General features: G+C 57.1%; 3 protein-coding genes across 4 annotated transcripts in view; 2 read left to right on the forward strand and 1 right to left on the reverse strand.

The window, feature by feature from the left end:
- The first annotated feature begins 1269 nt into the window (after positions 1-1269).
- On the forward strand, positions 1270-9455 carry MYPOP (Myb related transcription factor, partner of profilin). 2 transcript variants are annotated; one of them, XM_011367914.2, is made up of 3 exons: positions 1270-1418; positions 1615-2729; positions 7518-9455. In XM_011367914.2, the coding sequence occupies exons 2-3, from the start codon at positions 2231-2233 to the stop codon at positions 8207-8209; spliced, it is 1191 nt and encodes a 396-aa protein (XP_011366216.1). In that variant the 5' UTR covers positions 1270-1418; positions 1615-2230; the 3' UTR covers positions 8210-9455. The 2 variants fall into 2 exon arrangements, with proteins under 2 accessions (XP_011366216.1, XP_023391108.1); XM_023535340.1 differs by having other exon boundaries at positions 2179-2729.
- A 1131-nt stretch (positions 9456-10586) lies between these two features.
- On the forward strand, positions 10587-13773 carry IRF2BP1 (interferon regulatory factor 2 binding protein 1). Its single transcript, XM_011367915.2, has one exon. It carries the CDS (start codon positions 11582-11584, stop codon positions 13355-13357), a length of 1776 nt encoding a protein of 591 aa, XP_011366217.1. The 5' UTR covers positions 10587-11581; the 3' UTR covers positions 13358-13773.
- Positions 13774-21657: 7884 nt separating this feature from the next.
- Positions 21658-26590, reverse strand: part of FOXA3 (forkhead box A3) — a 6350-nt gene continuing 1417 nt past the window's right edge. Inside the window, exon 2 of the mRNA XM_011367917.2 lies at positions 21658-23051. Coding sequence (XP_011366219.1) covers positions 22068-23051 — 984 coding nt within the window. The 3' untranslated portion in view covers positions 21658-22067. The remainder of the gene's footprint in view (positions 23052-26590) is intronic.

Below are 26590 nucleotides of genomic sequence, written 5' to 3' on the forward strand. Positions count from 1 at the left end.
TCACGGTTCTCATCTCATGTAAGGGCCAAAGTCCTTACAGTGACCCACCAGATCCTGCACTATCAGACTCCACCATGCTCACCTCCTGGCTCTCTCCATCCCCACTGGCCTCCTAAATGCTCTGGGAACGAAATAGGCACAGTGCTGCCCTTGGCTGAACTTGCTCCCTAACTTGCTTCACCTCTCTACTCAAATGTCACCTTCTTAGGGAGGTCTCCCCTAACCACTTATTTTAAAATTGCGCGCGCGCGCGCGCGCACACACACACACACACACACACACACACACCCATACTGTCCAACCCCTTTTCCTACTTCCATTTCCTTCATAATACTTACCACCTTCTCACATATATCTTATTTATTTCGCTAATTGTCTGATTCCTCTAAGTAAAAAGTGAGCTCCATGAAGGAATAGATTTTTGTCTTCTGTATTAACTGCACCTGGAATTGAGTAAGAGCCCAATAAACATTTGTCGACTACACGAAGCACCGCTGGTTGAATGACCTTGAGCATTCCTGCAAGATTCTAAACTCGGCCCGACTTAACTCCATCGTCCTGCCTCCCAGCTCACCCAACCCGTGCTCTAGATTCATTTCTGCCTCCTCGCATTTGCTTAAAGTCATGCCTGGGCCAGGATCACCCTCCGCACTCAAGAGGCTCTCACTCAGATGTCCCTCTCCGCGCCTCGTGACGAAAATGTGCACCGATAGCCCCCCAGGCATGGTTGGAAGGCTGATGGGTTGCCATGGTTACCGCAACCGCCAGGGGAGGAATATCCCCAGGTGCCCCGCCCCTACGGGTAAAAGGTGGTTAGCAGATCCGGAGCAGCCCCGTGCAAGGACAGGTATAAGGGGGCGACAACCCAGTTTTCTTCCACGCCCCCACCCCGCCCACGCAATTGTCATGGAAACGAAGCGCTTCCCTCCAGCGCCACCTCCCTCCCGTGTCTCCAAGAGCAAAAGGCACAAATCGTTAGAGGGCTGGGCGGGCTGAAAGACTCTTCGAAAAGCGGTGGTGCCGCTCGGTCCCAGCGCTCTCTGCACCCCTCCTGCCTCTTCTAAGGAGCGCTACGCCTGCGCGAGGTACGAGTCCCGGGAAGCGCGGCTCGCGGGACGCGAGGGGCGCGCATGCGCGCGATCCAGTTGCGCGCGTGCGCCGTTATGGCATCTGGAGACCGCAGCCCGCTCGCGGAGCCCGAGGAGGGCGATTCTGCGCTTGCGCCATAGGAGGGGCGTGAAGCTCCGGCGGTAAGGGCGTAGGGGACCGAGTGGCCCTGGGTACGCCTGCGCCATGGCTCTCCCGGCGGCCGGAGGCGGGGTCCAGAGCGGGGGGAGGGAAAGAGGCGGGGGGGTAGGGAAGAGGCCGCAGAAGCCCGAGCCTTGACCGACGGGCAGGCGGGGGCTGCGGCGGCGCCGGTGAGTGACCCGCGGCCCGACTCGGTCCCCACCCTCCGCGACCCTCACTCTTCTAGGAGTCCCACATAGCCTCCGTTGGCCCCTCCTAATCTCAGACCCCCATTAACCCCAGAGCTCCCCTTAATTCCTGGCAATCCCCAGAGCCCCCACAATCCCCGCAGACCCTACCCTAATCCCTAACATTTTATCGTCCCAGCTACTTCAGTGTCCTGGGAGTCGCCAGCTCACCATTATTCCTCTACATCCCCTCCGAGGACCCCTTCTCATAACGAACGATCTTACAGACGTCCCATTGCCCCGAAACCCCCAGAGCGCTCCTCTGCCCCAGATCCCCCCTTCTCGCTGTATCTCCCCTTCAGCACCCCCTCACCCCCATCACCCCCGTGCTTCTTCGACCATCGAGACACCCCCATTCTCCTTCCATTTCCCGTTCTCCTATGTCCCCATTCTCCTCTAACTTCTGCAGACACCCCCTCTTCCGCTTTTCCTCATTTCCCTCCACCCGTTCAAACCCTCCCCCAATTTCCATCGACTCCTCGGCGTGGCACTTTGCGCCGCACAGGGCACGAGAGACGCGCTCAACGGGTGTCAGCTATAATTAGGCACTCCGACTGCCCCCCGCGGCCCGTCGTCCGGGACCGCCCTCAGCCCCCACCCCTGGCCCCCGGGGACCTAGGAGCCGGTGTCGCGGCGGCCGGGGTGGGGCGGGCGGCGCGGGGACGCCGATCCCCCGCCAGCGCCGTGCGCCCTGTGCCCGCAGCCCCGGCGCCCCCCATGCGCCAGGCGGCCGGACGGCGGCGTCGGGGGGCGCCATGGCCTCGGCGGCGGCGGGCGAAGCGGAAGAGACCACCCGGCTGCGCAAGCCGCGCTTCTCCTTCGAAGAGAACCAGATCCTGATCCGGGAGGTGCGCGCCCACTACCCGCAGCTCTATGGCGCGCAGAGCCGTCGGGTGAGCGTGGCCGAGCGGCGGCGTGTGTGGGACGGCATCGCCGCCAAGATCAACGGCATCACCAGCTGGAAGCGCACTGGCCAGGAGGTGCAGAAGCGCTGGAACGACTTCAAGCGCCGCACCAAGGAGAAGCTGGCCCGGGTGCCGCACTCCACGCAGGGCGCCGGACCTGCCGCCGAGGACGCCTTATCCGCCGAGGAGGAGACCATTTTTGCCATCCTCGGGCCGGGCGTGGCGGGGCCAGGAGCAGGTGCAGGGGCTGAGCAGCCCCCCGCAGCCACCGCCTCACAGCCGCCTGCCCCAAGCGCCTGTGCCCAACGCTATGTGTTGTCCGAGGACCGCAGGGAAGACCGACGGGCAGGTGAGTTCCTTCACCATCACCTTAGCAAGAGTCACAGAGTGTGCTGTGTGCCAGGCACGGGTCCAAGTCCTTCATGTGGCTCATCAGAGTCTCACCACAACCCTGTGACGTGGGTACTGTTTTTATCCCCATTTTAAACTTGGGGAAACTGAGGCTCAGAAAAGTGAAATGACTTGTGTCGGGCCCCACGGCTAGTGACTGTCAGAGTCAGGAAAGGAACCTGGATGTACACGGCCTGGCCCCAGAGTCCACACCTCACTCAGCGTTTCATTGAACGTCATGTTGGCTCGTGACTCTGGGGGCAGACGGGGCTCCAATCACAACTTTGCCAGTCGGCTGTATCAATTTTGGGTGAGTTACTGCAGGTCAGTTTCTGTATCTGTTAAATGGGGATAAAAAGTAGTCCCCACCTCAAAGGGTTACTGTGAAGATTAAATAAACTAATAGGCAGAAACTGCTTTGTACGTGGCCTCCTGAACTGAACATTCATTGTTGGCTTTTGGTATACTTGCCAACGCTGTGAGGTACAAACTATTTCACCATTTAATAAATCAGAGATTCGGAGGTTTGGTAACTTTCCCAAGGTCATGCCCCAAGTAGAGGAGGTATGAAGAGCTGGGTACGAGACTTCCCACTTAGTCTTGACTCTGGATTATTTCTTTTACAGCTATTCCCCAGGCATCTTCCTTGTGCTGGGCAATGTTGGGGACACAGTGGTGACTGAGACATCTTCAGCCCTGCTCTCCTGGGGCTTACAGTCCAGTGGGGGAACAGACCCATGCATAGACAATGATGACTCAGAGTGGGCAGGGCTGGGCTATAGGAGTCCAGGGGGGCACCTGATCCAGGCTGGGAGGTCAAGGGGGGCTTCCTGGAGGAGGAAACATTAGGGCTGAGATACACTGAAGATAGAGTTGAGAAAGTGTTCCTGGTAGACAGAACAGCATGCGCAGTGGCTTAAAGGCAAGAAAGCTTGGCCAGTTTAGGAATCTGAAGTTTCTCAGTTGGGAGCGGTGAGGGGGGAGTTGACAGACTGAAGAAAGGAAATTTTTTGAGATGAGGTTTGAGAGGTCGGCTTCGGGATCATGTGAGTAAGAGAGGTTTATTCACCCGCCCAAGGTCACACAGCAAGTAAGTCGTAGAGTTGAAACTGGAATACAGGTTGTGTCCAACTCACAGTCCACTTAACTACTGGGCTGGATTGTCCGGCAATAACAACAATTGATATTGACTGAGAGTTAATGAGAATTAGATCACACATTCAGCTTGTAAGTGAAGGTCAGACTTTGGACTTTATCTTGAGGGCATTTGGGAGTCATGAAAATATCTTAAGCAGGAGAGAGACACAATCACCTGGGACCCTTGTTCTCAGTGTGAGTCAAACCTCAGTGTTTCTGTGAAACGGCTCCATTGAACCAGAGTAGTCGTGGCGAACTTATTTTTCAAAAGCTGTATAACCCCTTTATTCCTTCATTCAGCCAACAGATATTCATTGAGCACCTGTTCTGAGGCAGGCACTGTTGTAGACGCTGGGAATACTGTGTAGAAAAAGACAATCTCCCTTTCCTTATGGAGCTGACATTCTGGTTATGAGAGACAGACTACAAACAAGTAACTCGAAACACATCTTACGCAGGAGGGGATAAGAACTAAGAAAAACGTTAAGAGGATAGCGAGCAATGGAAGGAGGGCTGCCTAGACAGAGTAGTAAGGCAGGGCTTCAGCGAAGAGGTAAAATCTGAGCAGAGACCTGAATGGAGAGATTGAGCCGGGTGGATATCTGGGAATAAGCCCTCCAGCTAGCGGAAGCAGCACATGCAAAGGCCCTGAGGCACACATGTACTTGAAGCCACCTTGATTAGAATCTCACGTAGAGATTACCCACCCTGTAAAACAAAAGAGAAACCCATCTAATTGAGGGACTGGAAAACAGAGCCTGGGGAGCCTGAGGTGTCTTCCTTGACAGTGGAGGGAGAGCTAAGGACCATTTCTTTCTGACCTAATGTTTGAAAGAACAATAGGAAAACAACATTGAGAATTTTCTGTGTGCCGGACACTGGCCTAAGCCCTGTGCCCTGGTGATCCAGTGACTCCCTGTAGTGGCTCCCAGGAGATGTTCTGTTATTGTGTCCCTTAGTCCTGTACTCTCACACATACCCATTTACAGCTGGGGAAACTGAGGCCCAAGGGTTGTAAATAAATATGACTTTCACTCCTGTGAGCCCTGCACATGTGAAGGCTGGGCCACTTTCTGTTGCCCCTTTTACTTGGTAGACAAAAAACTGTATTTCCAAGTGGCTGTAATTCTAGTACCCCTTGTGAGTAAAACTCGCCACCCTGAGTGAGGCCCACAGACCCTGCCCGAGGCTGGTTAAAAGCACGGGCTCTGGAGCCTGCCTACGTTAAAATCCTTCTACCATTCGCCAGCTCTGTGATGCCTCCCTGGGCCTCAAGCCCCCTTCCCTGTAGGATGGGGTGATAATGATAGCACTCACCCCAGAGAATGGCTGAGAGGATTCTGAAAAAAATGTAGGAGAGCTTAGCCGCTTTGCCCAGGGCCTGGCCTGGAAAGTGTCCAGCGACTGGTTAGCTATGGTCATTGTCTGTCTCCCAGCGCAGGGAGTCCGGACCCCCAGCATGCAAGACTGGAGGTGGCCGGCTGATTTCGAAAGAAGAGCAAGGAGCTCTGACATGACCTAGGAGCAGAGAGACAGGCTTCCTTGAGGAAGCAACAGTGGACAGCTCAGATGTTCAGTATCTGACAGGGGCGATGCTGGGGGTGGGGGCCGATCCCGGTGGAGGGAGCTGCCTGTACACTGGCCCCGAGGCGAGGATGAAGGCTAAAAGTGGGCAGAGAGAGGCCGGACTGTCCCCTGTAGGTGCTGGGGAGCTGGGGGAGTGTTGCCGCAAGGTCCTGCGGCCTGGCGGCCCAATCAGCGCTGACTCCCTGGAAGCCACAGTTCTCTTCTTATCGTTAAAGGGAAAAAAAAAATTGTGCTGGATGTTGTTGTAAGTGCTCGGTTAACAGCGGCGAGTAAAACAAAGCCCTGCCTGATGGAGCTGGCAACGCACAGAGAGCGATCCCATGCCACGGGGAGATAAGTGCGATAAAAAGAAATCGTGCAGGGTTAGGGGAGAAAAGGACAAGGATAGAAGCTACTTTAGATGGAGGGGGATCGAGCAGAGGCCTGGGTTGGTGAGGGAGGGAGCCAGGCAAGTGTCTGGGGAAAGACCTTTCCAAGCCAAGGGGATGGCCAGTGCAAAGGCCCTGAGGCAGGCGTGGGCTGCTGTGTTTGAGGGCCAACAAGAAGGCCAAGGTGGTGGAGCCAGGTGAGCAAGATGAAGTGAGACGGGAGGGAGATGAAGTCGGGGAGGCAGTCTTGATTGCCCAGATGAAGTCGGGGAGGCAGATGGTGCAGAACCTTGGGGTCCTTGAGGACTTTGCATTTTTTTCGGATGCGGTAAGAGCCACAGGCAGGCTCTAGGCGGAGAAAGGCGACATCTGACTTGCATTTTTAAACCTCTTTATTGAGCTAGAATTCCCATACCGTTCAACCTGCCCATTTCAAGTCTACAGTTCGGTGGCTTTTAGCGTATTCAGAGTTGGGTAATCGTTGTTACCGTCAATTTCAGATCATTTTCATCACTCCAAGAAGAAGCCCCTTATGTCTTAGGCATCGCTCTGCCCTCATCCCCCCAATTTCCGCCCAGCCCTGGGCAACCAACCACCACCTACTTTCTATCTCTGTAGATTTGCCTGTTTTGGACATTTCATATAAATGTTGACCGGCTTCTTTCCTGTAGCATAACTGACGTGTATTTTAGTTTGGACCCTTGAGGCCCTGGTAGAAAAACAAATTGTAAGGGGCAGGGGTGGAAGCAGGGAGCCCAGTGGGGAGGCAACTGCCATCGTCCAGGTAGGAGATGCTCGTTGGACCACTGTGGGGCCGTGGAGGTGGACAGAGAGGTTGGATGTTGAATTACTTTGGAGACAGAGCCGATGGTATTTGTACATGGATGGGGTCTTGGGAGATAAAAAGAAAGTTTTTGGCCTGAGCCTCTGGAAGGATGGAGCCGACATCAGCCAAGATGGGGGCGGCTGAGGGAGGAGAAGGTTGGGGAGCACCAGGAGCTCAGCTCTGGGCAAGTGAGTTTGAGGTGTCATTAGATGATCAAGGGGCTCTGCTGAGTACACAGCTAGCTGGAGGGAGAGGTTCAGGCTGGGCCTAGAAATCTGGGAGCTGCTGCCTGGGGACTGTGTTCAAGTTCACAAGCATGAATGAGATAAATCCCAGGTGAGAGGAGACAGGATGCCCAGCAGGCTTGGGGTTGAACTGGCACAGACCAGAGCTAAGACTGAAATCCTGCCATCACGGTAGGGGACAGACCCTACTCCCAGCCTCGAGAAGTCCCTGCTACTGCTCCAGCCACAGCACCTCTCTCCCAGGCCCCACAGATCTCCCCAGGGTCCAGCAGTGAGGCCTGAGAGGTGTAAGGGCAGCTGAGTATCCAGACGGTTCAGAGTCTTCTAGAACATTGGCTTTGCCTGGCTCAGCTGGGGACCCCCAGGACCCTGTCTGTTTTCACTAAGGATGGCCTGGGCTACCAGGTTATCATTAAAATATATTGATTCTCTTCTCCGGGTATGAAGGCTTCTGTTGCAAGGCATGGTCTGACTTAAGTTTTAAAAGGATGGCGCTGGGGCGGAGGCGGGCGGGAGGTGGACGAGGGGAATCGAGACAGCATTGCGGGGTCCCACTCACCTTACTTACATCTCTCTGTCCACAGATACACCAGCCCACAGCAAGGGGGGCTCCAGCAGCCCGGAGCCCTGGGCCCGGCCCTCCTGCAACCCCCAGGAAAGGGGCTGCCCACCACCAAAGGAGCGTGAGTCTTCGCCCCCGCCGGCCCTGCAGACCGTCCAGCTGCCCCGCCTGGCCTTGTCTCCACCACCCCCAGCCCCTCCACCTCCACCACCCCAGCAGGTCCAAGTGGCACCCTCGCCCCCCAGTCCCCTACCCCCTTCACTGCCTCCGCCCATGCCCTCGGCCTCAGACTCCTCCCTGGACTTCCTGCGGGCGCAGCAGGAGACTGCCAACGCCATCCGGGAGCTGGCCGGCACCCTGCGACAGGGACTGACCAAACTGAGCGAGGCCCTCAGCGCCTTGCTGCCCCTTCTGCCGGGAACCCCAGTCGACCCGCTGCCCCCACCTCTGCCCCCACCCCCGCCCCCACCCCTCAGGCCCGTCCTGCCCCCGCCCACCCCCAAGGTGGAGATCACCCCAGAGCCCGTGTCTGTGGTGGCTGCTGTGGTGGATCGGGCTATGGTGGCAGCCAGGGGGGTGATCATCGCCCCTAGGAGTGAGGACGGGGCCCCCCGGCCATCCCCAGCCCCAGTTCCTCCCCATGACTCCCCCCCACACAAGAGGAGGAAAGGTTTTCCTACACGGAAGAGGCGGGGGCGGTGGAAATCTCCGTGAAGTCTGCCATGGGGTTCCAGCTTGTCTACTCGTCCGCCTGCACCTCCTCTCCCAGCTTCGCTCAGTGGAGGGGGGCCACGCACCTTCCCCACGCCAGCCGCACCCTGGCTCCCTGCTGCAGGGGCACGAGCACCCCATGCCCTCTACTAGTTAGTGCCTGATTCGTGGGGGGCCTTCTGGATGGGCCCCCCAGCCCTCTCTCCAGCACAGCGCTGTCTGCCTGGCTGCCTCCCTTAACCCTGACCTCTAAGCCATCAATTTTACGTTATTTATTATCACCCTCTGTGGGTTGCAGAGGGGACCTTGCAGGTCTGCACACAGCCCCTTCCCTAACCACTCCTGGTCTTGACTTGAAGAGAATCGACCTGTGGGGACTCCTTACCTCCCCAGCCCAGACTTTGGAGGGAGTTGGGGTTGTGAGTCAAATCAGAGTGTGGATGACTGTGAGGGTTCAGCCATCTGCACCCCGGGGGAGAGGGGGCGCGTTCTTGCCGGGGAGGTATCCGGGGGCCCTCTGCCTCCTGTCGCAGCCTCCGACCCCCAGAGCTCAACCCCTCCTTTCTCCTCAGTGGTGACAAGATATCAATAAACTTATTTTTAATACAATTACTCGGGGTTCTGGCTGAGACAGGCCTGAGATTCCAGCACCCACACCTGCCCCACCCCTCCAAGGGCAGGTGACACCCCCTCGTAGTTGGAGGCTGGTGGTTTTCTAGTCAATTTTTGTTCTTAAAGCCATCATGTCAGTGTTCAAATCTTATTCCTACTTACTCATCCTTCAGATACCACTGAAATGTCATCTCCAGGAAAACATCTTGGATTCCCTCCCCAGACTAGGATTCTTAGATTTTTTTTCTGTGTCTTGTGGTTCTTTTCCATAATGTCCCCAAATGAAGAAGTGCCTTTGTCTGTTTAAGGCATGTTTCCTCCATAGTTCACGAAGGCAGGAACTGGCTCGCTTACTCTCACACCTGCTGTAGAACCTGGAGCCAGATGGATGACCACCACCCCGGACTCAGACCTGGCTCCGCCCCTGGTGCTGCCCTATCCGGCTGTGTGACCATGGGTCTCCGTTTTCCTCATCTGTAAAGTGGGCATCTTGGTAGTTTAAGAGTCTTATTTCCTGCAACTAGATTCTGTTTATCTTTCAGGTCTCGGCTCAAATATCACCTCCTCAGGAAAGCCTTTCCTGATACTCCCATCCCCACCCTCGCCAGCAGTTATTAAAAATGCAGTTAAATAATCATTTGAGTAAATTTAAGTCGAACATCTGCCTCCATCACCAGCCTGAGGGCAAGGCCTGAGCCAATCTCAGTCTCTGCTGTGTCCTCAGCATCGCCCAACATTAAAGAGGGGTTGAATATTTGAAATAATTAAAAACAAAAACTTCCATTTATGGTGCTTCATTTCTGGGCAGGCACCAGGCTTAGCATTTACATGCATATTAACCTGAAGGTACCTAGTGGAAAGCAGAATCTAGGAGTCCATTTTTTTTCCTGGTAAGTTAAGGAACATGCCTTAAATGTCAGGGGTCAGCCTGTGGCCGGAACTCTTCACTCCCACTAGTGTTTACTAAAGAATGGCCCAAAGGTCATTTTCAGTGATAGACGGATGGCCTTTTTAATAGTTCCATGTAGTTTTAACTTATTTTCTAAAAATGTAGCTAGTAAATAAAACTCATGATTATGCACATCATGTAGCTTAGGATGAGGCAAAAGTAGGTAAGTTTTTTTCACAGGAGTCAATTTCTCCCCAAAAAGTTAATAACAGGTGGGTAACAAAATCAGGGGCTACGGTTGCTGTGGGGTGGGGGGGAAGTAAGCGGCCCCTGATTAGTTTGAAAAACACTAATAAATGCAACTCTTGACAAGATAAATATCAACATGGGCCAAGACTTAGCAGGGAAGAGGCTGATGTGGGTTAGAACTTGGAGACCCGTCTTCCCGCCCCAGCCCTCACACCTTCCGCTTAGCACTGACCGCGACGCGGGAAGTAAAAAACATGAGGGTCCCCAGAGCCTGCTTGGGCCTATTAGGTACTAAGCACCCAAGGCTGGAGAAAGGTGGTCTGGCGCCTGCTCTCCCCCAGAAACTACCCCCCTCAGCTGTTGCCATCTCCGGCCTCCTTCCCTTTCCCCAGACTAGAAAGGGGGAGGATCCCCTCAACTCCGTGCTCCAAAAACATGGAAAGAGACCCTATCAATTGACCGGCCTGGGGGGCCGGGAGTAGGACGGGCAGCGGGAACCGGGAAGGCCTCCCCCAACCACACAGCGGAAGTGCGTCAGTTTGTCCGCTCCGCAGAGTATTTTGGGAATTGTAGTGAGGTTAGGGGGCGGAGACACTGACAGCGTAACCCTTTGGACACCAGAGCGCGCCCGCAGAGCTAGAACAGAGTTGCAGGGCGCTCGACTGCTCCCTTTAGCAGATGAGGCAACTGAGGCACACGCCTGGCCTAGGGGCCTTCAGTACTCTCTTGTTCTCCAGCTATTGCTGGCCCGGGTCAGAGTTTTGATACTGAAAGCTCTGGGCGAGACGAAGTGCCAAGTGGACAACCCCACCGCCACCACCAAATTGCCGGCTTCCACCCGTAAACCATCCAATCAGGGCCCCTCCGCCCCGCCCCAGGAGCGGCTGCCTTCCTCACGGGTCATTGGCCTACCTTTGATGGGCGGGAAACTGCGCCTCAGAGAGGGCAAGACTTTTGCCGAAAGCTGCACAGCAAGTCGGAGCAGAAACTGGACGCCCGGAAGCCCGTCCGCTCCCTACCATTTGAATCCGTGGTAGCTCTGACCGTTCGTATCGCACCCCCGCCCCCCAACCCTTGTGCTCGAACTCCTCGGAGCGCGCCGAACTCCCTGCCTTTGGATGCGCGGTAGAGAAGCAGCGAGTTCCCCACAGTCCCCACCCCGGCGGCCTGCGGTCTCCTTTAAGAACCGACCCCAGCGGGACTACGTTTCCCAGAAGGCTTTGCCGGCGCGTTATGTAACTTTCCCTGCGAAGCGGCCTCTGGGGCAGAAGGAGGTGGAGACGGCGGCGGCCGTTGCAGCGGCGGCGGCGGCGGCGGGAGCGGCGGGAGCCCGAGGCGGCGGCGCCCGCGGCCCATCGCGGGGCCCGAGCTGTGCGCCTCGGCCCGAAGCCTGGACCGGGCGGGGTCGCCGACGTACCTCTGCCTGCCCTTTCAAGGAGGCGGGAGTGAGGAAAAAGGCTTAGGGCCCAGGGGGCGGGGAAGGGGGGCCGGGCCTGGATCCGCGGGGAGGCCGAGCCAAAGGCCTGATCGTGGCTCGAGCCGTCCGGGGGACACGAATCGAACGCTGACCGCGCGGATCGAACGTCGGCGGCGGGTGGAACGCGGTGCTTGACGGCGCGTGGGCCATGGCGTCTGTGCAGGCGTCCCGCCGCCAGTGGTGCTACCTGTGCGACCTGCCCAAGATGCCATGGGCCATGGTGTGGGACTTCAGCGAGGCCGTGTGTCGCGGCTGCGTGAACTTTGAGGGCGCGGATCGCATCGAGCTGCTCATAGACGCTGCCCGCCAGCTCAAGCGCAGCCACGTGCTCCCCGAGGGCCGCTCGCCGGGGCCCCCGGCCCTCAAGCACCCGACCACCAAGGACCTGGCTGCGGCAGCCGCACAGGGGCCCCAGCTGCCTCCTCCGCAAGCACAGCCCCAGCCGTCCGGGACTGGCGGTGGCGTCTCCGGCCAGGACCGCTATGACAGGGCCACATCATCCGGCCGCCTCCCCCTGCCCTCGCCCGCCCTCGAGTACACCCTGGGGTCCCGCCTGGCCAATGGGCTGGGCCGTGAGGACGCCGTGGCGGAGGGGGCGCGAAGGGCCTTACTTGGCTCCATGCCCGGCTTGGTGCCCCCCGGGCTGCTGGCAGCTGCGGTGTCTGGCCTGGGAAGCCGAGGACTGACGCTGGCACCCGGTTTGAGTCCTGCCCGTCCAATCTTCGGCTCCGATTTCGAGAAGGAGAAGCAGCAGAGGAATGCGGACTGTCTGGCAGAACTGAACGAAGCCATGCGGGGCAGAGCAGAGGAGTGGCACGGGCGCCCCAAAGCAGTGCGGGAACAGCTGCTGGCCCTGTCTGCCTGCGCCCCCTTCAATGTCCGCTTCAAGAAGGATCACGGGCTGGTGGGGAGGGTATTCGCCTTCGATGCTACAGCCCGCCCGCCGGGCTACGAGTTTGAGCTGAAGCTCTTCACCGAATATCCCTGTGGTTCTGGCAACGTGTACGCAGGAGTCCTGGCGGTGGCCCGCCAGATGTTTCATGATGCTCTGCGGGAGCCTGGCAAGGCCCTGGCCTCGTCGGGCTTCAAGTACCTCGAATATGAACGCCGGCACGGCTCTGGGGAATGGCGCCAGCTGGGGGAGCTGCTAACCGATGGTGTCCGCAGCTTCCGTGAGCCAGCCCCCGCCGAGGCCCTGCCTCAGCAGTACCCAGAGCCAGCTCCGGCAGCTCTGTGTGGCCCACCCCCGCGAGCCCCATCCCGCAACTTGGCACCCACTGCGCGCCGTCGCAAGGCATCCCCTGAGCCTGAGGGCGAGGCGGCTGGTAAGATGACCACCGAGGAGCAGCAGCAGCAGCAGCAGCAGCAGCAGCAGCGACACTGGGTGGCACCCGGTGGTCCGTACTCCGCTGAGACCCCTGGTGTCCCCTCACCCATCGCTGCCTTGAAGAATGTGGCGGAGGCCCTGGGCCACTCTCCCAAAGACCCTGGGGGCGGTGGAGGCCCTGGACGTGGTGGGGGTGCCAGCCCAGCAGCCTCCTCCACGGCCCAGCCTGCAACCCAGCATCGCCTAGTGGCCCGCAACGGTGAGGCCGAAGTCAGCCCCACCGCGGGGGCGGAAGCTGTTAGCGGAGGTGGTAGCGGCACGGGGGCAACCCCTGGGGCCCCCCTGTGCTGTACCCTATGCCGGGAGCGGCTGGAAGACACCCACTTCGTCCAGTGCCCCTCGGTGCCCGGACACAAGTTCTGCTTTCCCTGCTCACGAGAGTTCATCAAGGCGCAGGGCCCCGCTGGCGAGGTGTACTGCCCCAGTGGAGACAAGTGCCCGCTGGTGGGCTCCTCTGTCCCCTGGGCCTTCATGCAGGGCGAGATCGCCACCATCCTTGCTGGAGACATCAAGGTTAAGAAAGAACGGGACCCCTAGGCCACCACTGCCACCATTCTACTGTCCCCTGCCCCCTTGCCACCCACCGCTGCTGCGGATAAATTATTCCCTTTCCCACCCAACCCAATGCCACCCCCACCTGTGTACATACTCCCTTCCTCATCCCAGTTGGGTCCCCCAGGGTAGATGCATTGAGGGTGGGGGGAGAAAGCTCGTGGCTTCTGTCCGAGGGGGCGTTTGGGGTCCCTTGACCCCTCCGATTTCCCTCTCCCCTCCTTAGCTTGGCTTGCTGCTGCTCGTAGTTGGGGGAGAGGTGCCCCCCTCCTCCTTCAGAAGGGGCCTCCTGGAAATTTCGCTCTTTATAAATGAAGCAAAAGCATTTTATTGCCCCCCGCCTCCTGCCCCCTTTTCTTCCGTCAATAAACCGAAAGATGGGTTTTTTTTTTCTTTCTTGGTCCCTTAGTTGTGTGAGATGCTGCGCCCCCTTTGGGACGGAACTGGTCCTGCGGGGGGAGGACATTGCCTTCTGTCCTCCAGGTGGCGCTCTTCATTCAGGCGTGCCTGCTGCTTGTCTTTACAAACGCTGGCCATGGTCAAACGTTCTAACCATCGGCCCGTTTTCCAGATGACAGAACTGAGGCTCAGAGACGGGATGGCTCTTGCATGGGAGCCATAGCCAAGCTCGGGAGTTAGGTTTCCTGTATGGTTCGTCCCCTGTATCTACCCAAAGTGTCGGGAGGACTCGACGCCCATGAGGGGAGGGAAGAGGCATTAGGTTTTCTAGAAGGGACGGGTAGTGAATGCTCGCTGGGCGGACAGAATTAGGCTAGATTGCTAAAGGGGCTGCCCTGTGGAAGGAGATTTACCTCCGTGGGGTACACTAACGGGCCTCGTTAATAATGGCGGCTGCCTCTGGCCTCAATTGTGCCCGAGAGTGCGAGAGGCGACATTTGAAAAACCTGAACTGGGCTCATCGCGCCCTTCTCCGGAGACCGGCCTCAGCGGCGGCCATCCTAGAACACCGTGACTGGCAGGGTAAAAGGCACTCCCCCAGCGGCCTCCTCTGATGTGCGAGGCCCAGTCCTGCACCTGTCCCGGTGGGCTGATCATTAACCAGGACTTCCTGCTCGCTGACGTCACGGGGCGGGGCCTGAGCGGGCTGCAGCAAAACAGGGGTTAACGGGAGGGGGGTGGCCCCAGGAGCCGAGCCCTCACCCGGGTGGCCTCCTCTGCGACCCTGAAGTGGCGATTCTCGGGAGGAGGAATGCCGGGCGCAAAGGCCAGCGGATGAGCAGAGACGGGGATGATAACTCTGCCACCACACAGCACTGTCATACAGCTCTGGGGCCCAAGGTTGCCCCAGGTCTCGGAAGCCAGATGTCACGTCAGCTAAATCCGGAAGACTAACGTCCTGCCCCATTCTCTTGGTCACCCAGGTGTCCCACCCACACATCCTGCAGACCCACATGTCCCAACGCCCAAATATTAGAAACTCCAGGGGTTTTTGTCCTCCGCATGTGGAGTTCTTAAACTTCCAGTTCTTAGATTGAGGGGTCCCATCCCCTCCCCCAGCCATCAGCTCTCAGGTGTTCAGTTACCCCTGGCACTGCCAGCCTGGGCTCTGGGCAGGGCTGGGAAAACCACCCCTGATTAAATACACCACGCGATAAGCCTGGGGGAAGAGAGATGACGCTGGATGGAGCGCCCTGCCTGTACTCCCCTCCTGGGCGATCTGTGGCCTCCCCTGGCCCAGCTCTGCAGACCCAAGTGCTGGATAGCTCCCCCTCCCCCATCCTTAGAGCTAGAGGCTTCCAAACAGCAGGGCCGATGGGGGCTAAAGAACTGTGGAGGACACCTGGTCCTTTAAGAACAGCTGGTGGGTGGGTGGGTGGGGGGCAGGGGAGTCACCCCCAGCCTGGCCGGTGTGTGTATTCTAGATAGAGGTTGGGTTAACCATTAACAGAGCAGAAGACCTGACCTGCGTGGGTGTGGGGGGGCTGGATCAGTCCCCCTCCCCCCAGCTCCAGGGTGGGTCCAGAGAGAAGGGGTTCGGGATTTATTTGGGGATTAGTAAGGAGGTGAAGAGGCTTGGAGAAAGAGACAGACACAAGAGCAATCTAGGGAAAGATGAGAGACAGCAGAAGCGTGGAGGGAATTATAGAGACCAGCTTACTGAAAGAGAGCAGACAGAAACTTAGAGAGACAAGGAGAGGTCCAGAGACCTTCTGAGATAAAGGAGACGAGGTAGAAACAGAGAGACAGACGTTCGGACAGTGGAGAGATATCCAGATATCATAGAAACAGGAGGGGAATAAAGAGCAAATGAAAGAGAGACAGACAGACTGAAATCAGGGAAAGATACGGGTTTGAACTAGAGAGTTGAGACATCTTCAAACTCAAAAGTTCTATGAGGCAGAGGGAGAGAACGGAACTCCATGAAGAAGGACAAAGCTCCATCTGTCTTGGTCCCTTGGGCCCTACAATAAGGCCTGGCTCACTTCTACTCCTCCTCCAGGTCTCAGCTCAGCTGCCACCTCCTCCAGGAAGCCCTCCTTGACTCCCAGGCTGCATCAGGTGCCATTTCTGGGCTCTCACGGACCCTGCACTCCCCTGTGCCAGCTCTGCACATTCTAGATCATCATCGTCTGGAAACTGGACTGTCAGCCTCATAAGGCCAGGGCCAGGGGCCGTCTCAATCGCCATCGTGTCCCCAGCATCACCCAGCACAGGGCTAATTTAAAGGCTAGATAGATTAATGGGGCTACTTCCCCCTAACAAATGTCTATTCAGCATCCACTGTGTGACAAGCACTGCAGTAGGTGCTGTGGATACAGCAGAGAACAGAATGAAGCCCCCATCCTCATGGAGCTGACATTCAGGCGAGACATAACAGACAGACCCATAAAGTGTGACAACCACGGAGCGTTAAGTCCTAAGAAGGAAGGAAGGGAAGGAGATAGAGAATGGTGGAGGCTGGTGTTTTAAAGAGGCGGGCAAGGAAAAGGCTCACTGAGGAGAAGGCACTGAGAGCGGGAGGAGGCGAGGGAACGAGTTAGGGGAAATCTGGGGGGACCCGCACGTGCAAAGGCCCTGAGGCGGGAGCCTGCTTGGTTTGTTCCAGAAGCAGCCAGGTGGCCAGTGCGGCAACGGCAAGGGTGAGTCATAAAAATGAGGGGAGAGGGATAGGAAGGGAGCATCAGGGGCCCCATAGGCCATGGTAAGGACCTTGGATTTTGTTTTCATGGGGACAGGTAAAGGGTTTCAAGAAGCGAGTAAAGCAAATGAGATAGACATGGCAGAGAATCGGCTGGGATGGGCTGCATCTCATTAACTACGTGTCCTGGGCTCAACAGACGACCTCGCACACATGCCCAATGACGGTCTGCGCACAAGTGAATAAGACCCAGACCAAAAGAGAAAGAGTCAGAATGACATTAGATGGATGGATAGCCTCCCAGGGACAAGCCAGGTAGGACCCGGGGACACCCAGGGACAGCAGACGCAGACAGACAGTAGCCCATTCCTTTTGGAGCCCTCCCCACCCGGAAAGCTTCTCTGGAGCTGGAAAAATCCCCCAGGCCCCCCTGCCCGCCTCGCCCGTGGCATGCCCACTCACACCTCAGGCAGAGGAAGCTGGCAGGCCCCACAGGAACCTTTCTGTGCGGGGGGAGTGGAGGCGGGCAGGCGGCAGGGACGAAGGGAGAGGAGTGGCGGGCGGGCAGGCAGCGGGCAGCGGCTACACAAAGGCCCCAGTGTCTGCCCTCCTGCCCCCGGGTACAGAAATAAATAATATGTACATATACCTTTATATATATACCAGCGGGCTGGGGGCGGGAGGCTGGGGGCCATATACTTCTCTAAGGGCCTGGACATGGCAGAGGTCTGCTCCTGTGGGGGCTGGGGGCTTAGAGACACATAAAGATAGTGACCATGACTGAGAGGGACACAGTGACAGAAGAAAGAGAAACTTACAAAGTGCGTGTGTGTGTGTGTGTGTGTGTGTGTGTGTGTGTGAGAGAGAGAGAGAGAGAGAGTGTGTGTGTGAGAGAGAGAGAGAGAGAGAGAGAGAGAGAGAAAGAGAGTCCCAGAGTTAGAAACTGGCAGAGAGTAGGCTGACTCAAGTGGAGACAGATCAGAAAAACAGAGAAATCAAACTTCACTGAGAAAAGACAAAAAGTTAGAGGTAGAGGGACAGCGACAGAATGATGACAAGGGTCATTCTAGAAAAGGGCGAAGCCACAGAGAAACTGTGGCGAGAGGTAGGGACAGAAAGAAACAGAAAGACCAGCAGACGCCCAGAGAGGCACACGCACACAGAGAAGCAGACAGCCAGACAGACAGACAGACAGACAGACAGACAGGGCCGGACCAAGGCTGGGACTTGAGGAGGCTGGGGGGAGGGTCTGGGCACATCTCCAGTTTGGGGGCACTGCCCGTGGGCTCTGGTGCAGACCAGTCCGGGGCAGGCTGAGGGACAAGGGCGGAGGTGAGGGAGGTGGCCCTTGGGTTCCGGATCTTGGTGTTTACCTGGGGCAGGCACCGCAAACAGGCGCCCAGCCTGGCCCATGGCAGGAGAGGGTGGGATGGGCTGGGCCCCAGCTCTGGCACCAGTGGGCCCGACACGCCCACCTGTGGCCTGGGTGGTGAGTAACACGGTGACACCTGGGTAGATGGTGACACATAGGAGGACAGACACAGTGACACACAGAGACAGATATAGGCAGACCCAGAGTGTCAGAGACATAAACAGACTCAAAGAACCCAGTGACAAAGACACACTGTAACAGACACAGTGACAGGCACACAGAGTAACAGACAGCAGGACACAATGATGGGCAAACATATTCTTAGGCACAGAGACACCGCAACAAAATACAAACAGTGACAGAGGACACAGTGGCAGACACACAGAAGACAATGACAGAACAGTAACACACATGCATATACAGTGTCACAAACACAGCAACACCTACAGAAACCCGGCGACAGACAGTGACACAGAGACATACAGGCGTGAGCGCACAAGTAACCAGAGACGCATCGCAGAGTGAACACCTAAGCCCGCAGACACCATGACACTTACACACCGACATGAGAATGCATGTATGATACCCGGTGACATACTGACGCGGACACGCACATATGCACTCTTAAACTGCCCAGACTGGTGGCTTCTGGAGTGCCACCCCCCATAGCAGGTTGTGGCTGGAGTGGGTTGTGAGAAGGCTGGGGACCCCAGGGCCCTGCCGTGCTGCTATTGACCCTCCCAGGCTCCAGAACGGCTCAGCCCTCAAGGGCGCTGACTTGGGCCAGACCGCCTGAGCTCAAGTCCTAGCTCCCAAACTCACTGCCATCTGGGTGGTCTAGGGCAAATCATTCACCTCTTCATGCCTCTGTGTCGCCTATAATAAAAAGGGGGGGGGCGGAGAGGATTCTGTCAGTCAATTCTGTAAGGTTTTCACACGTGGCAGGACATAGGCTAAGCCCTAGTAGCTATTATTTTCATCATCGTCATCATCATCATCATCTCCTGCCTTCTGATGCAGAAGGCCCTCTGCCCACCGAAGGGACCCTGCCCTGGCCCTCTGTTTCCCCACCCATGGACCCCTCCCTTGGACCATGTCACCTCAGGTCCACAAACTGTGTTCAGGTCCATCTGTTCCCAGCCCAGGCTTCTGTATCCCCATGGCTATCCCTCCATCCCTGATTCCTGGCGTCCTCCTGTCTGTCCACGCGTCCCACGTCTGACCGTGGTACTTTTCCACACTGGACATCGGCCGGCTGTCCCTGGGGTGGGGGTCACACCTGCCCACGCCAGCCGAGATGGTGGCCACCAGACACCCTGACGGATGGCCCCACCCTCCCCCAGGACCCTACGACAACACCCGCCCCTCCGGCCACCTGAGGTCCCCACTGGGGCGGCCTGAGGCCCGAGCCTGGGGACAGGAAGCCCCAGGCCTGGCCGCCCTGAAAGCCTCTTTCAGCCTGGGCCTCCTCCCGCTGCCACCGACTCCTCCTGCGGAATAATATTTGGGCTGTTGGCCGGGGGGGTGGGGGCCAGATCCGGAGGCCGCCTGGGAGAAGCCAGAAACCGCAGGGCTTCCTGCCTTGGGCCGGCCGACTCCGGGAGAGACCCCCAGGCCCGAGGGAGGGGGGCGGGCGCCCGGGGAGACTGAGGGCCTTTCTCTCGGCCCCAGTTGTTTTTTCCAGGAACCAGGAGGAATTCCCCAGCCTGCCCAGGACAGCGAGGCTGGTGGGACGGCTGACAGGGAGCCAGCACGGCAGGGGGCGGGGGTGACACGCAGCCGGCAGGGCGGGCACAGTGACAGAAATAGAGGGCCCAGCCTGAGCGAGGTGGCAGGTAGAGGCGGAAACTCAGGGAGCTGGGAGAGGGAGAGCCGAGGAGGAGAGAGAGAGGCCAGAGATCCTAAGAAGGAGTGGGAGGAGGTGGACCCCAAGAGAGGAAGCGCCGGGGCCCCCTAGAGAAAAAGGGACAGAGACAGAGGCTCAGAGGAAGAAGGAGAGAATGTGAGGGAGCAGGGCAGACCATAGGAGCGACAAATGTAAGGAATGAATGAACATGTTAAAAAAACCAAGGGACAGAGACGGATAAAGGCATGAAGACAGGGCTAGGGACGGAGTGACAGAGATGACGCTAAGAGACGAAGAGAAAGGTGGACAGAAAACGGGGAGACATCGCACGCACACGCAAACGCACACGCACACACACACGTGGATAAACACAGCCTTTCACCTCCAATGACTAAACAGAATGAGTGAGTGATGGAGACCCAGCAACCAAGAAAGACAAATGCGAAACGAGGAAAAGACCATTTCGGACCCACCCGCCTGCCCCAGCCTGGAGGGGTGAACTTGGCCCAGTCCCTTCCCATCTGGGCCTCGCTTTCCACTCCGTGAAATGAGGGGCAGGAAGGATACAATGGCGTTTCCAAGACAGCCACGTCCTCCAAACATCTCAGCGACAGTCATTAGACTCACAGCCTAGAAAGAAACATGGAGGAACAGAGACACCCAAGCCCCAAGCCCAGAGGCCCCCAACAGTCCAAAGAGGACCCAGTTCCTTCCCACACATCTGCCTACAAAAGTGACAGACACACACCAGGACCAGCGGACCCTCCATACGACGGTGACAGGCACGCAGCAAAGACAGGCATCATACATGAACACAGGCAGACTTTCTTTCCAACATGGACAGATGCTAACACAGAGATACACGGGAAACACGCAACGACAAGCACGCCCACAACACCGACGTAGTCACACTCAGACTCGCTGAGACAATGGGTGTGCAGACGAACTGACGTGTGGAGACACGCACTGAACAGCGTGAGACCCACCCAGAGGGGCTCAGGCATGTAAGAGAACCCCATACACGCAAAGGCACACACACGAGTCTGACATCCTGAGGCGCCCACAATAAGCACACACTCAGAGTAGGTGCAGACAAACCCACACGATCAAAGCATAGGGACAAAAGGCAGCACCCTCTGGGACCTCAGTGGGCATACTGATTTCCTGTGACCCAGAGGCACGTGGGTACGTGTACACGCACGCGCATGCACGCACGCACGCACGCACGCACGACACAGTCTCCTTCGGGTAACACCTTGTTTGTCCCTCTCCTCCTCCCCAGCTTAACCAAAAACCGAGCAGCCCCTGGGCTCCCCGAGCCTCAGAGCTGGAGGTGTGTGTCTGGGGGCTGGGGGTGGGGAGCTGGCCTTGGTCACTGCACAGCCACCTCCCCCTGTTGCCCTGGCTCTACTGCTGCGGGGGCTGCTATCTGTGAGCAAACTGTCCTTGGGGTCAGGGACAGCAAAGAGCCAAAGGTCAGGTCAATGCCTCCCCTGGCCCCTCCCCCAGAGGCAGCCAGCTCTCGGGGACAGGAAGGAGAGGGGACAGGGGAGGGGAACAATTCGTGTGTTCGAGTTCCATAAGGCCCACCCACCAAGGAAGAGACATCCGTAAGAGGCAGAAACGATGCCTTTAATGTCCCAACACAGCTAGCACCCCACTTCCCAGGCGAGAACCAGACCTCGGCAGAAACTCCCCACGCCCCGACAGTGCTGTCCAGTTTCTCCTGGACCGGAGTGGGAAACGGGCTCCGGAGAAAACCCAAAATGTTCTCATCTCCATCCCTCACTCAACTCACACCGAAGAGACAACATGGCCAGCACAGGGGCTGTGGCGGCTGTCATGGTGCTGTCACTGGTTATGCCAGCCGGCCAAGATGGCGGCCGTCATAGCACCCAATGGGCAAAAAAAGGATGTTACGTGGGACGGTGGCCAGCTCAGCACCTACTATGCCAAGATGTCCACCAAAAAGAAGTGATCACAGCACCCAAGAAGCCAAAGAAGATGCAATTGAAACGGTATCACCATCACACCCAAAGCGTCAGCCAAGAGGATGTCCATCACGGTACCCAGGGGACCAGCCAGATGTCATCCCCAATGGCGGCCATCAGAGCACCCAAAGGATCAACCAATAGTATCAATCGACATGGTGGTCTTCGCAGTTCCCAGTGGGTCCACCGAGATGTCAACGGCAGTTACCACAGTACCCAATAGATCGACACGATGCCCACACAAGCGACAGTCGCCGCAGTTAAGTAATAGACCAACCAAGACGTTAACTGGAGGGGACAAGCAAAGTGACCAGGAGAAGCAGGCCCCAAGAGCCTGACGGTGCCAACTCCAGCCGTGCCCCACCCGCCACGGTCCCACCCCCCTGCTAGGACGCGTTGAGCAGAGAGCGGGAATAGAGGCCCTGGTAGTAGACCCCAGGCTCCCCACCCTCTGCCCCGTAGCCCCCAAACCCCACGTCCAGTTTGGGAGGCGCTGGTGTCTGTTCCGACATCAGGTTGTTGATGGAAAAGGGGTGGTTGAAGTTGTAGGGGGCATCGAGCTTCAGCTCCCCGGGGAGCTCCAGGCCAGCGAAATAGGGTGTGGAGGAAGGGGGCGAGCCACAGTCTAGCGCCCCCACGTCTTCCCCACCCTGGGCCTCGGGCTCGGGGGGCGGAGGCTGGGGCTGGGGCGGAGAGGTGACGGTGGCCGCGGGGGTGGCGGTCGAGGCGGCAGACCCCGCACTGGTCCTGGTGGCGGAGCTCCCGCCGGCCCCTTTCTTCACCTTCTCCTCCAGCTTGAAGCGCTTCTGGCGGCGCAGGTAGCAGCCGTTCTCAAACATGTTCCCGGAGCTGGGGTGCAGGGCCCAGTAGGAGCCCTTGCCGGGCTTGTCCGGGGAGCGCGCCACCTTGACAAAGCAGTCGTTGAAGGACAGCGAGTGGCGAATGGAGTTCTGCCAGCGCTGCTGGTTCTCCCGGTAGTAGGGGAAGAGGTCCATGATCCACTGGTAGATCTCGCTCAGCGTCAGCATCTTGCCCGGCGCCTGCTGGATGGCCATGGTGATGAGCGAGATGTAGGAGTATGGGGGCTTGGCGTGCGCCAGGGACCGCCGGTACCCTTTGGGCATCTCCTTCCCATGCGCCAGCCCGGGGCCTGGGCCCCCATACCCTGAGCCGCTGCCTCCACCGCCGCTGGCGCCCAGGCCTGGGAAGGTGGGGCCCAGGGGCGCTGTGGGGGCTGGGGGCGCCAGGGGTCCTGAGGGCAGTGGGGAGGCAGGGAGACCCCCGGGGGAGTAGGGAGAGCTCAGAGGGTTCAGGGTCATGTAGGAGTTGAGGGGGGCCATGGTGGGCACCGGCGTCACTGGAGCGTAAACCTGCATGGAGAGAAAGAGAGACGGGGAAGGGGTCAGTGGGTCCCCACTCGATGGCCAGCACGGGGTGGCTGGACCCTCTGTGTGTCCACCGGTCTGTCTTGCCTGCACTATGAGTCCCTTCCATCTTTACCTTCCTCTGTAGAGGGCCATCTTGAAGTCTTTCTCTCTTCCGCCTCCTCGTGTACCCCGCTCCCTGACCCCGTTCTCACCCCCTGTGCTCCCACACATTGGAGCTCATGCTTAAGTATAGCCCGGGACATCCTGGGGTGTCTCCAAAACCCTTTTAGGGTGTCCACAAGGTCAAAACTATTTTCATATGATGCCAAGATATGACTAGCCTTTCTCACTTTCTCTCTTGAGTGTACAGTGGAGATTTCCAGAGGCTGCATGATATGTGACAACTGAATGTAGAAGCATCTACAAGAATCCAGCTGTCTTCTATGGAACCGGAAGATTTGCAAAAAATGTGACGGTGCCTCTCCTCTAACTAAATGTTGCGAAATAAAGTTATTTTAAGAAAAATACATTATTACTAACAAATTATTGCTACTTTAAAACTAATTAACATATTTAAATTTTTTTCGCAGTTTTTCTTTCTCATGTGGTAACTACTGAGAGACATAACCCACATCAAGGAAAACTTGGGAGCCTCAATCATTTTTAAGAGTGTAAAGAGGTCCCAACATCCCCCCAATTGAGAACTGCTGATTGAGACCTAATCTACGTGTGTACTCTCGCACCATCGTTTAGGCTATAAAATGACAGTTTTCGATAGGTCAAAAATGTTTGCCAATCAGAAATCACATGTTTCAACCTCATATCATCTATTTATTATAGATCATCAAATAGAAGACATCACTATTCGTAAGCTGCAGTATTAAACATCGGTGAGAATGGAGAGAAACACTGTCAGTTATAATCCCTGACACCATCGGCTGTAAGAGCCGTTCCACTTTCATAAATGTTCAAATGCAGAAAAAAATACGCATCCATGAAATGCGGTGGACATCGCTGTGTCTCTAAGCAACCCTCCATAGACTCTTCCATCATTTCGACAGGGATTCATTGGCCACCTACTCTGCGCCAGGCACAGAGAGGTCCCTTTTCACCTCTACGACCGCACTATGGGGTGTGGTGTGGGGGGGGGGCGCTATTATGATGGCCATTTTACGGCTGAGCAAGCTGAGTCCCAGAGAGTTGGGGTCACACAGCAAGGAAGGGGCAGAATTGGGATTCTGAATCCAGGCGGCCTGGTTCCAGAATGGTGTCCTGATCACGCTATAAAGACAGTGATCAGGACAGACTGAAACGCCTGCCCGTGTGGAGCTGACATCCAGCAGGAAGTGAACAAAATTCAGAAAATAGGAAGCATGGTGGATGGTGATTTCTCTTTCTGTGTATTTACTCCTTTCATCCACTGTCTTCCATTCTCTCTCCTTCAATCCTCCATCTGCCAGGTTACACTGCTCCCTGCCCCCACCGGGGTCTCATCGCACTGTGGGTGCTGCTCTAGCCCTGGCTGGAGCCGCCTTTGCTATGAGGCGGTGGGTCCCATCTCATCCCCTATCACTGTGTCTGCAAATCTCGAGGTCCAGACAGAAAAGGAAATTGCCCGGGTTTCTCTGGAAGTCAGGGACAGGTGGCAACCAAGCCAGGTTTATGATCCAGTCCAGAAACTCTCTGCTCTTTCACGTATCTGTCCAGGTAGCAATTTCCTCCGAGGTGCCTGGGAATCTCCCTGTCGGCTCTGTGTATCTGTGCATCTCTCAGGACCCATGTTTATCTGTTCTCCTCTTGTCTTTCCCTTTCCCATTCTGCCTCTCCTCCCCACGCTCTCTCCCTTTACCTCTCCCTGTCTCTCTCTCTACCCCACACCTCTCCCCTTCAGTACACCTTTGTATCTATCTGCCTCCTTTCCTCAGTATCACCCTCTCCCCAAAAGTCTCACATGGAAATGGGAATCCCAGCCAGTCCCCTCCCCCATGCACCGGTCTCCTCCCTGGTTGGCTGGTTCTGCCCCCTCCCCAGATTAAGGGAAGATGGAGGGAGAAGGTGATGGATTTGGGAGGGGGGGGCGGATCTACAGAGAATTCCTAAATCCCTCTGCAACCTCCCCCCCACTTTTCCAACTCAGGCAGACTCTCTCGTATCACAGGAAGACGGACTGGGATCCCAGAGCCCCCCTTTTCTGGTTACCCACCCACCCGGAAGTCCTCCTTGAGGTCTGACCTCTAGCACTCCAGCTGCCCTAATCCACCCTAGGCTTTCCCACGCCCCGGGGCTGGGATGAACCCCCAGTGTCCGGGTCTGAGCCCTGAGCCGGATCTCCCTGCCAGGGCGGGGCTGAGATTGGGGGGAAAGCCCTCAGGGGACCTGCACCCCCATCCCAGGAGGCTGAAATTTCTCCTCTTTCATTTCCTTATTGTCTCCGGAGAAGGGTGTGACAGAGAGCAGGAGGGAGGCCGTGTGAAGCCAGAAGCCTAGTTCTAGTTCTAGTCCCAGTCTCTGCCCAGGACCTCAAACACCCCCCAACACTCCAGGAGTTCAGGCTTTCCATCTGTAAAATGGGGGAGCAGTTGGACTAGCTGATCTGTGAGAACCGAAAGGAACCCAGGATGATACCTTTCGATTTCCTTCCAGACAGGGAGCCAGCCTGGGGATGTCAACATCACCCGAGCAGTAGGACATGAAGGGCAAGAAGCAATTTGGGAGACCTCACGGTTCGCAGTTGCTGAGTGAATGCAAATGTTTCTCGACCCATTGTTCTCACCTAGGGGAGGCGGTAGGTCAGCCAATGTCAAGGCTGGGGAGACCCTCAGGCAGTATTTCCATCTCCAGTCTCCCACATGTCGACTCTTTCAAAATATGCCCCCAAATGCCGATCATCTCTAGGCTGTTCCTCAATGTATGAAACGATGTCCCCCGATCTTCAGACTGTGCCCCAAATAACTCCTCCATGCTAGACCCCCACAATTTACTTAAGATGTGTCCCTCCAAACACTGATTTGTAGTTGCTTCCCTTAAATCTCGTCCCTAGACTCTGAACTCTCCGGGGGTTCAGCTGGGATGCCCCCACCACCTGGGAACCTTCACTTCCAATCTGTTCTCTGCCTTCTGACACCTCCAGCCGCAGGTCTCCACTTCTCAGCTCTCCCAATCCCTTCCCTGGTCGGCCTGCCCCACCCCACGTGCACCTCACACCTCCAAAGCCCCAGGACTGGCCCCTCCCGGGCACCGTGCCAAGCCCTGAAGGCCTGGGGATCCAGGAGTCCCACCTTACAGTTTCACACCGAAGACCCACGGCTCTGGCACATGGGGGACCCTGTAACCCGCAGATCTGTCCCCTTGGAAAACTCAGCCATTCCAGACTCCCCCCCCACACACACACACACATACCGGAAGCCCACAGTCCCCTTCCAGGTTAGGAATTTAAGTATCCAGATCCCCATAACCCTCCAGCTAGGACTCTGAGCCCCTCTCCACTTGACAATGTTGCTATGGAGAGAGCGAGCTAAGTAGTCCTTGCAGCAAGGGGAATG

This window comes from Pteropus vampyrus, unplaced genomic scaffold (assembly GCF_000151845.1).
Source record: "Pteropus vampyrus isolate Shadow unplaced genomic scaffold, Pvam_2.0 Scaffold138, whole genome shotgun sequence".
In the NCBI taxonomy this organism is placed as follows: Eukaryota; Metazoa; Chordata; class Mammalia; order Chiroptera; family Pteropodidae; genus Pteropus; species Pteropus vampyrus.